The sequence below is a fragment of the Solenopsis invicta genome, chromosome 10 (genome assembly GCF_016802725.1).
Source record: "Solenopsis invicta isolate M01_SB chromosome 10, UNIL_Sinv_3.0, whole genome shotgun sequence".
NCBI lineage: Eukaryota > Metazoa > Arthropoda > Insecta > Hymenoptera > Formicidae > Solenopsis > Solenopsis invicta.
The window spans coordinates 4,829,044-4,839,661 of record NC_052673.1 but is presented as its reverse complement, the minus strand read 5'-3'; the positions used below and the strand labels follow the sequence as shown (position 1 = coordinate 4,839,661).

Genomic DNA, 10,618 nt, shown 5'->3' with positions numbered 1-10,618 from the left:
TGACGTAGCTCTGACGTAGCATGTATTTAATCACCTTGTAAAGAGTCATGAATGATCGCAAATGTCGATTATGTAACTTTAAAGTGTGAAAATTTTTTTAAGTGTTCTCAGAGTTCTATTGAGAGTTTTGGATAGCCACTACAAAGTTCTATGAAAAATCTTAATGAGAAAATTTCGGAAAACTGATATTTTTGAAATTTCAACTCTTTCATTGATACCACTTTTGAGAATTTAACAGCGACTTTTTTTATTTTATCAGGCAGAACTATTTCTAAATAAATTTTTTGTCATAAGGATTTTAGATAGAACGCATCGGTAACTACCTAAAACTCTCAACAGAGCTACCAGAAGTCTTAAAAATTTTCTTGTACACGAATAATATAGAATTCTTAAAAAAAATTTTGCACTCGAAAAGTATAAAGTCGTCACCTATAATCGTCCGTAACATTTTCGTTTTCTATCCTACAGATTTTTGTCATTAAGATTTTTGATAGAACTCATCGGGAACTACCCAGAACTCTAAACAGAACTACCAGAAAAACAGAACTATCAGAACTCTTAAAAAATTTTTTGCACTCGGAAAATATAAAATCGACACACCTGCGATCGTCCGTAACATTTTCGTTTTCAATCCTACAGATTTTTATCATTAAGATTTTTGATAGAACTCATCGGGAACTACAGATAGCACAGGACGTCCTATGGACGTCCGTTTCCGGTCCATTTTACGTCCGCACGTCCATGGACATGAAATGGACGTCCATCGTATGTCCAATTTTGGACGTCCATTAATGGTCCATTTTTAAACGTCCATAGGACATTCGATCTCGGCATTAATCGGGAAGTGCGTCATTAGCGTGCAGCCAAATGACTATGAACGTTAAGTGCATGATTCTTTACCTATATCCTTTTGTCAAGTAAGCCAAGTCTAGTACTCATGTCTGTTACATGACTGTGGCTTTATTCTGATATGCATTTTGCTAGTACTGAAAATCTATAATTTACGTTTATATTTTATAGACTTTTAGTACAGGCATTGTATTTCGGAACACGGGCTGAATTTACTCCTTCATAGTCGCGCATGCGCAAGAAAAACCGGCCCTTGATCATCACTGGTCTCATAGAAAAGTTCTATGACTGGTCTCGCCAGTATCGTCTCATCGAGAAATCGGCAACCGCCTTTGTGCTTGTGACTTAATCGTGTTCTAAATTTCGTTCTACGTTTTTTTGATAGCAATTTTCCATTTATTGTTATAAAACAGTAAGTACATTTTATTAAAATTGTGTGTAAAAAATATATACATAAATATGACGGCGTTGATTAACCTATTATGTTGGGCACTTTGCATAATAGGTTAAAGGTTAGGTTCCAAGACGTTCTTTCCGAGGAAAATTTTACTCGAAATACATGTAACGTATACTCTATATCGTATATCGAGTTAAATTTTTCCTCGTAGAAGATGTTTTGGAATGTAGCCTAAGTCTATGTTATTGCCTTAGAACATATATACTTAATTGTTCTAAGGTTAAATTGCTTCAATTCACTGTCGTCCCAACTGCTGCCTCCACTTGTCGCTTTTAAAATATTGTTTATCGATTTTTTTCAGGCGAACATTTCAGCATTTTACAATCTAGGCTGCTCGTGAATTCCGGATCTCTCTACGTGCAACTTCTTCGGATCTTAATTGAAGAGAATTACATGGATTGAAATAGATTTTCATGGCTAAGAAGATCAACACTTGACGCAGTTAAGTATAATACAAATATAATTCAAAAATAATTAAAAATAATAAAATACTTAAATAATTAAAATTAATTAAATAATTAAAAATAATTAAATAATTAAAAATGCCTAAAGTAAATACAAATAAGAAATATTATAAACGTGCAAAAAAGATAACTGATGCATCTATTAATATCGTAGAAGCAATTCAAGATTTACCTTCATTCACTTATATTAGTCCACCTTCAGTTTCGAGTACTAGTGATGCATCATGTAGTGAAAGAGATAAACTTGTAAACACAATTGATTTAAATACAAAATTTGATAATAAGTTATCAGTAACAGGAGACATTCATACTGATACTTACGAATTAATAAATAATGAAGTATTTGATAATGAAAATAATAAGGTAGATGATATTAATAGTTGTTGCATTAATGATGATAATCGCAATTTTTTAAATAATGTTTCTGAGGATGATAATGAAATTACATCACAATTGCAAGGATGGGCTATTAGAAATAGAATAACTCATGTTGCGTTAAACGAATTGATGGCATATATAAAGCCTAAATATCCTGAACTTCCTCGAGATGCTCGTACTTTATTAGGCACATTGAGAAAAATAAATACAGATAATGTCGAACCGGGCTACTATTATCATTTTGGAATAAATTATTGCGTGGAAAAACTTGCATCTCAGTATTCTCAAAATTTACAGATAATTGAAATTATTATAAATATCGACGGTTTACCTTTGTCTAAAAGTTCAGGGAGTCAAGTCTATCCTATTTTATGCAGTTTAGTTAATAATTACAGCAATGTAGGCATTATTGGAATTTATCACGGATATGAAAAACCTGCAGATGCTAATAAATTTTTGTACTCTTTTGTAAAAGAAGCTCAAGATTTAATTACTCATGGTATAAGAATTAATGGAATAATCTATCCGTTTAAAATTAAAGCTTTTATTTGTGATGTACCAGCTCAATCTTTTATAAAATATACAAAAGGTCATTCCGGTTATTATTCATGTACAAAATGTGAAGCTAAAGGAGAATATCATTTTAATAGAGTGTGCTTTCCGTACTTAGAAATTTCTAATATAAGAACAGATGAAAAATTCAGATCAAAATCGCAGCCAGATCATCATACGGGTACATCAATATTAGAATTGCTTCCAAATACAGATATGGTATATGATTTCCCATCAGATCCAATGCACTTACTATTCTTGGGTGAAGTAAAAAAATTAGTCGTTTCTTTATGGTGTCATAAAAAACCTGCTAAATTATCATCGCAACAACTATTAATAATATCTACTCTATTAGAAAAGCAAAAATATAATATACCATGTGATTTTAATAGAAAATCAAGATCGTTATCAGAAAGTAAAAGGTGGAAAGCCACGGAATTTAGAACATTTTTATTATATACGGGACCGGTTGTATTAAAATCTGTATTAAATCGTGATAAATATTTAAATTTTGTAACTTTACATGCAGCTGCCACCATTTTATCCAATCCAAAGCACATTGAACTATATTTAGAATATGCAAAATTATTATTACGATACTACATTGAAACATTTATTAGTCTGTACGGTAAAGAAAATGCATCGCATAATACACATCATTTATTACATCTTTGTGATGATGTGAAAAAATTCGGAACATTGCAACAATTCAGTGCTTTCCCATTTGAGAATTATATGCAATCTATATTAAAAATGGTTCGCAAAAGTGATAAGCCTTTAGAGCAAATTGTTTGTCGGATAAGTGAACAAAATAATTATATTAATCCTAATTTAAACACAAAACAATGTAATAAACCTCAACTTTTAAATCCGCATTCTAATGGTCCGCTTATAAATTGTCGTAATTGTAATCAATTTAGTAAAGTTGTGTTTGACAAATTTTTATTAACAACTAAAGAACCTGATAATTGTTGTTGTTTGTTGGATGGAAGTATTATAATTATCTCAAATTTTGCTTCTAATGACGAGAATAATATTATAATTGGAAATAAGTATAAGACACTTAAAGATTTTTATATCAATCCATGCAAATCTTCAAAACTCGATATTTATAAAGTCTGTGATCTTGGCAATTTACAGATTTGGAATTTGGACCAAGTCGCCCATAAATGTATTAGATTAAAATATAAAAATAAATACGTTATTTTTCCTTTATTACATGCACAATTATAGAAAACAAAGCATTTATTGCTAATAATTACAAATTTATATCGAGAATATCATATGAAATTTGTTCAGTTTATTTCACAATCTTCACAAAAATTATTATTAAAGTAAGACAAGAAAAAGAATTTTTGTTTTATTAGTATTAATAACATTTTTTAATTTTACTTTGTTTTAATATTTTTAATATAATCTATGTTTATCGTCATCCAGTCTATATTTTTATTAATTTAATCAAAATTGTGTGATTACCTATTTAGATCTTCTTTCATTCACTGTATTAGAAGGAAATGTAATTCATGTTACTAGGTCGATTTGCTACAGTATTTGTTTCATATAAATTACTTAAGTAATATTACAATATCTCTATTACAGACTAATATATATACATTATATTTACACATAATATAGGCAGCTACATTTAGCAATCATTTACTTTGCCTTATAGACTAATAATTCTTTGTTTTTTTTGCTACACATCATATCTATAATGACTAACATGGTATATTATAAATATATTCTAAAAGTGCATTTATTTTAAGTTTAAATGTTTTTTTATGACTGTATTTGTACTTAACTTTTTTTACTTTTTTTATACATATTTTATATACATAATTTATATTTATATACATATTTTGATTATATACATTATTATATATATATATATATATATATATATATATATATATATATTTATTTATTATATACATTATATACATTATATACATTATATACATATTTTGATAAATTTATAGTTTAAAAGTAATTAACGAATACATATTGTATGATAATTACATGTAAAATTGTACGTAAAATATTCAAGTCATTTGAAAAAAATGCTATTTCAAATAATACAGACGATTATTTTGGTTAATTGTTTGCACAATTTGTTCTAACTTTTAATATTGATTTTTTGTTAAGGATATTACTTAGTGATTTATATAACATAATTTCATGACTTGGAGAACATAATTTTATAAATAATAAGTGATTAAACATAAAAAATAATCTTTAATAATATTTACAATATGTGCTAACTTTAATACATTAATATAATGACTAAAATGAGAAAAGATGCTAATCCTAATATTAAAAATGTTCGTCACGTGTTCGTTACGTGTACAATTAGTCACTGTCTAAAAGAAAATTGTGCTCTTGTTTTTTTTCCAGAAATGGCCAAACCGACGTGGACAATTATTAAATTTACAGCAGATAACACTGTTGAAGCAGTACCATCAACTTGGATAGAACATAGCAAATGTTATTGGCCTCCATTTAAATATGAACAAATTATCGCTGCAATTAGAAAAAACGTAGAACGAAATACATGTTGGCCATCTTATGATATCATTACGTTTCGGAACAGCACATATGGTCAGTAACATTTTACTTAAAAAAATTATTTAAATTAATATTATTTTTCTAGGAGTGAATTTATATACGTATATTATTGCTATTATTCGCTGGAATATAAGCATTTACATAATTTTAGATGACTATAATGTGGCAAGACAAAAAACAAAAAAGGCTGAATGTACATCCGATTTAAACTCAGAAGTTGAGGATACAAAAAGAAAAAGGACAAGAAATCCGTTGTTTGTGAGTGACACCTGCAGTGATAGCGATCAGGAAAACAACGCTCCGACAAAACAGAAACACGTTAAAGGTTTGTTTTATAAATAAAAATTACTCTCTACAATTATTATATAAATATTAAAGTTTATTGTATAATGTTAAAATGTATTTTACAAAGAATATATACAAATTTATATTTTAAATTATTTCTTCAGAGAACAAAGTGGTGAAAAAAAAGATTAGGACTGCAGACTCTAGTGAAGAGTCTGACGAGTCTGAAAGCACTCTTCCAAAACCTCCGCAAATAACAGGTACATTAATAAAATAAAATAATTATTAATCAAGTAAAACAATAAAATAATTCAATTTCTATTTATTAAAATAAATATATACAAAATTTTGATTTTTATTGAAATAAAATATTGAGCAACTGTATACTTTAATTGTAATAAGTAATGTAAAAGATAGAACCACATATTTTTGTAACGTAAAGTTGTAGATATAATATTGTTTTTTTAGAATCTATTAATATTAAGAAGAGTTTAAACGTAAGCACGAATGGAGTAACCGGACAAAATTTAATTACCAAAGTTAGCGAACAAACACCAAGTACATCAACGTGTAATTTACTAAATAGCAATTATGATGTATGCGACACACAGATAAATTTGAATAATGTTTTCCCCGCAACCACTCCAGATGATGGCTGTATGTATTATTTTTAAGAATTAAAAATTATCATTGTTAGATAGAAAGATGAATATTTTAAGAATTAATATTCTTCTTTTACAGGTAATGCAAACTATTTCAAAGAAATTATTCGCCAGCAAGGCTACTTTCGAACTCAGTTGTGGCAGATAGTAGACGATTTGAGAGAAATGAAAAATGTCATAACCGGTTTAAATCTGCGGCAAGATCAGGATAACAACCAACAGCAGGATATAAGATCTATTTATTCTTCTTTTGATCTACCGTTAAAAACTGTAGAAAATATTGAGACCGTGGAGCAATTTTTAAGAACTGAAGAGAACTTTAAACGCTCGGTAAAATACATATATATGTTCTGTATAAATTTTGCAAAATTAGAATTAAATATTGTATTGTAATGTACGAGTTTTTGTTACAGACTACCGAAACATGTAAAATAGGAGGCACCTCTCCTTACAATTTTATCAAACGAAGTTTGTGCCGATTGATTACTAATGAACTTGCACAACAATATAGTTGGTTAGGTGCTAAACTCAAAAAAAAATTTTGTAATCTTCGAATTACGAAAATGTTATTAGGTAAATGTATTTATAAAAATATATTACATTTTAATATGATATTTTTATAGTAATAAATATATGTATATTTGTATCAATTTATACATGTATAAAATTTCTTTTGTTACAGCTGCAGGTGCTGAATATTCTAATTCGACGTACAGTGAAATAGAACTAGAGAAGGCCATACAGAAATGGTTAAAAAGGGCTAAAGAACGATATGACGCTGAAAGAAAAAAACTTGAAGCACATGAAAATCGCCGATTGTTGTAGACATTGTAACATTTCTTACAATTTCTAGAACCATAGAAAATCTGCTGGAGTTAATACAAGGGGAATCAAAATTCTTTCAGAAGTGATAGCGGACAACGTACAATTGCAGTGAAACTACTTTCACTTTATAGATATTAATATAAATATAAGTGATTTCTAAACACCACTTATAGTTTCAATCCAAAGTTATCCAAAGTTATAAGTCCACTTATAGTTTCATTCAATTACGAAATAACGTAAGAAGACTGATTTGCTCTTATTTTTGTTACTTATATAACTTATACATACATACATATATTTATACATGCGCGCGTGTGTAAGGTAAGGTTGCCGAAATTGCACCACTTTTGAAATAACTAAATTATAATAAATATATATTTTTAAGTTCTATTTGTTAAGTTTTATTAAGTTGAATTTTTAGGCGATGTGGTGTGATTCAGGAGCCGGTGCGGCAACCTTCCCCTATATGTATGTATTTATAAATTTCTACAACTAGTTATGCTACGACGCATAGAAAAATATTAAACTCGTTAAGAAAGTGCAAAGATTTTATTCTGATATTTTATAAATAGTAAAGATAAAAAGATTAAAAGGTTGTGAACGTTGTTTATTTTGTAAAAGATCGCACTGCGCATATCTTAATGTTACGTTCGTTTTTATTTTTTATTTCGCATATGTATAATCAAATAACGAAATATAATTTCTGCAGTTAAACCATGTGCAAACTCAATTGAGTGAAAGACTGTCCATTATTACATTAAAAATTTGTGTGTACAGTTATATAATATGTATATGCATATATATATATATATAATATATAATGTTTTATAAATGTTTAATAAATGTTTTAAAAATGTTTTATAATAAATATATGAATTAATCTTGTATTTCAGACTTATTATTACTTCTAAACTTTTCCTTTATATATAGTTATAACATTTATTTCAGCAATAATTACGAATAGTAGGGTACTGAAAATTATGTCCAGTTTAGGTCCTTTTTAGGTCAATTTAGGTCCATTTTAGATCCTTTTTTGGATGTCCAGTGGACATCCGAGGCAGTAGAAAACGGACGTCCATAAGACGGCCATAGGACGTCCGTCGGACTTTATTCGGTTACCTAAAGGACGTCCCAATGTCCGAAGTCAGACGTCCATTGGACGTCCAATGGACGTCCACGTGCTATCTGGGATGAGCTTCGAGCCATGGATGTTTGGCTTGGCCGTCGATGTTGATGCATGGCCGCGGTAGCCCCACGATTTTTTTCGCTTTGGATTATCATAATGGATCCACTTTTCATCGCCGGTTACAATACGATGCAGAAAACCCTTCCGTTTTTGCCGTTGGAGCAGCTGTTCGCACGCGAAAAAACGCCGTTCGACGTCTCTCGGCTTTAATTCGTATGGCACCCAGTGTCCATGCTTTTGGATCATTCCCATGGTTTTCAAACGATGTGAAATAGCTTGTTGAGTCACGCCCAATGAATCTGCAAGCTCCTGTTGCATTTGAGATGAATCTTCATTCAGTAATGTTTCCAATTGTGCGTCTTCAAACTTTTTCACCTGTCCGGGACGCTCCTTGTCTTCTACGCCGAAATCACCACTTTTGAAGCGTTGGAACCATTCTCGACACGTTCTTTCACTAATGGAAGCTTCACCATAAGTTTTTACAATCATTCGACGCGCCTCAGCCGCAGATTTTTTCGAATTGAAGGCAAAAAGCAAACTTCTCGCAAATGACGCTTATTGGGCACAAATTTCGACATTTTCGATCACAAAAAAATATATAACGCCGATAAAAATTCACAACTGCAATGATAAGGTATTGTTACCAGATGCTCAACCTTACATTTAAAATTTTTGATCTAACGTTTGGCAGCATTTACCGCTGGCGCCATCTACTGGAAAACGGCGGTTTTCAATTTGTACTCCTAATATATTTTATACTACACTGAAAAAAGTGTTGGAAAATATCTTTTTCATTATTATTACATTATTTCATATATTTCTCATACGTATTTAATTAATTGTGTGTATTTGATACTACAATCTCTCATTGAGCGGCTAAATAATAAGTTAATGTGATTGGTTGAATTTAAAGGTAAGAACCAATCACATTCAACTGCTACTTAACTGCTTCATTGAACGATAGTACTGAATGGACCCAATTAATTAAATACATATGAGGCATACATAAAATATATACGTCTCTTTTTTTATCTAGTACACACATCTATCCAGGTAGAACACAAAAGTCATAATGATATCATCAGGATATCATCATGATTTTATTTATTGTTAAAAAATCACCGATAAGGAATGACGCAAAAATGATCTAAAAATGAAAAAGAAATCATACACTATATTATAGACAAAATCATATTTTATAGTTTCCAAAATACTTATACTGTTTTAATATATCGTTAAAATAATGTAAACAATAGAAAATACAATTATAAATAAAAATTAAAATATGTGACTTTATTGTAAACAATGGATGAAATATTGGCCATATTGAGAGATTGAAATGGATTTAACACGGGAGTGCTGGCGTGGTTGCCAGGCGGCCACGCCGCGGGGATTTTCTCATGAGTCGAGTGCGGCCACAGGCGTTATATACAGGGTGATTCAAAATAACCTATTGGTCCCAAAGTTGGCATATTTGTAATCAAATTCTAAGACGATTTTTGCTTTTGCAAAAATTTGTCCGGAGCTTAGTTTTCAAGTTCCAATAAGAATTAGCGTATGACGGGTTGGATACAAGTGGTAGACAGGGACGGCGCGACTCACTGTTACATGCGGGTGTTTCCGTGGGGCACCTCCCGCGCTTAACTGACTGACAAAAGTACATGAACAGCACATTCCTTTAAACTTTCTCTCTCTCTCTCTCTCTGTCACTTTAATTATGCTACATTTAACTTATCAAATTTCGATCTGTCATCCGGCTGTCAAATATTGGGATGGCTGTAAAATCTTCAAGTTTACATTATTATAATTGTTATGTACCGTTTTTCTCTGCACGGATCAACTCGCCGGAGCGGTGCGAGAAAAAAGATTCAAACGGGAAGAGAGGAAAGAAGTCGGGCTCGGAAATAATTACGCGGCAATGTATGACATATAACGAATGTACATTTATTTCTCTTATATGCGGAACAGAAAGATTACAGATATGCTGTGCGCGCGGATGGACAAAGCAAATGAATTCGAAGCAGTGCGCAGACGGACAGATTTCAAAACGCGAATATTTACACGGCTATGTACAGGTGACCGCGAGGCGTCGCTAGGCGACGGGACGCGGATGATGTCTCAACGCGGGCGCGGTTTTTTGCGGCTCATTGTTGCACGGTGGGCGGGGCCTCACGGCGCAATGCTGCGGTACGCGAATCGGCAGGACAGCCGAGTGGCCGCGTGCGTGCCGGAAGCGATGGCGGTCTAGAAGCCGCGGAACGCTTCGAGTACTTCGACCGAAACCCCGTAACGGCGATTGGTTAGCGTTCCGCGGAGGAACGGAGATGTCCACCGCTCGGGAGCTGGTCGGTCTTCCTCTCGCCAAGAACCTTGACGAGAGTCGAACGCTCGTGCT

At 31.4% G+C, this 10,618-nt stretch overlaps 1 protein-coding gene across 4 annotated transcripts; it reads left to right on the top strand.

Moving 5' to 3' along the window:
- The first annotated feature begins 720 nt into the window (after positions 1-720).
- On the top strand, positions 721-7,858 carry LOC120358833. Of its 4 annotated transcripts, XM_039454384.1 has the most exons (9): positions 721-1,261; positions 1,608-1,747; positions 5,095-5,298; positions 5,417-5,590; positions 5,715-5,810; positions 6,019-6,207; positions 6,292-6,542; positions 6,626-6,785; positions 6,895-7,857. In XM_039454384.1, exons 3-9 carry the CDS (start codon positions 5,097-5,099, stop codon positions 7,035-7,037), a joined length of 1,215 nt encoding a protein of 404 aa, XP_039310318.1. In that variant the 5' UTR covers positions 721-1,261; positions 1,608-1,747; positions 5,095-5,096; the 3' UTR covers positions 7,038-7,857. The 4 variants fall into 4 exon arrangements, with proteins under 4 accessions (XP_039310318.1, XP_039310319.1, XP_039310317.1 ...); XM_039454385.1 differs by lacking the exon at positions 721-1,261 and having other exon boundaries at positions 1,289-1,747; XM_039454382.1 differs by lacking the exons at positions 721-1,261; positions 1,608-1,747 and having other exon boundaries at positions 4,937-5,298.
- Positions 7,859-10,618: the final 2,760 nt, after the last annotated feature.

Coding starts and splice junctions, on each gene's coding strand:
- LOC120358833 (XM_039454382.1), top strand. CDS start 4,980: ATGACTAAAATGAGAAAAGATGCTAATCCTAATATTAAAAATGTTCGT. Junction 5,299..5,416: donor GTTTCGGAACAGCACATATG/GTCAGTAACATT, acceptor ACATAATTTTAG/ATGACTATAATGTGGCAAGA. Junction 5,591..5,714: donor AAAACAGAAACACGTTAAAG/GTTTGTTTTATA, acceptor TTATTTCTTCAG/AGAACAAAGTGGTGAAAAAA.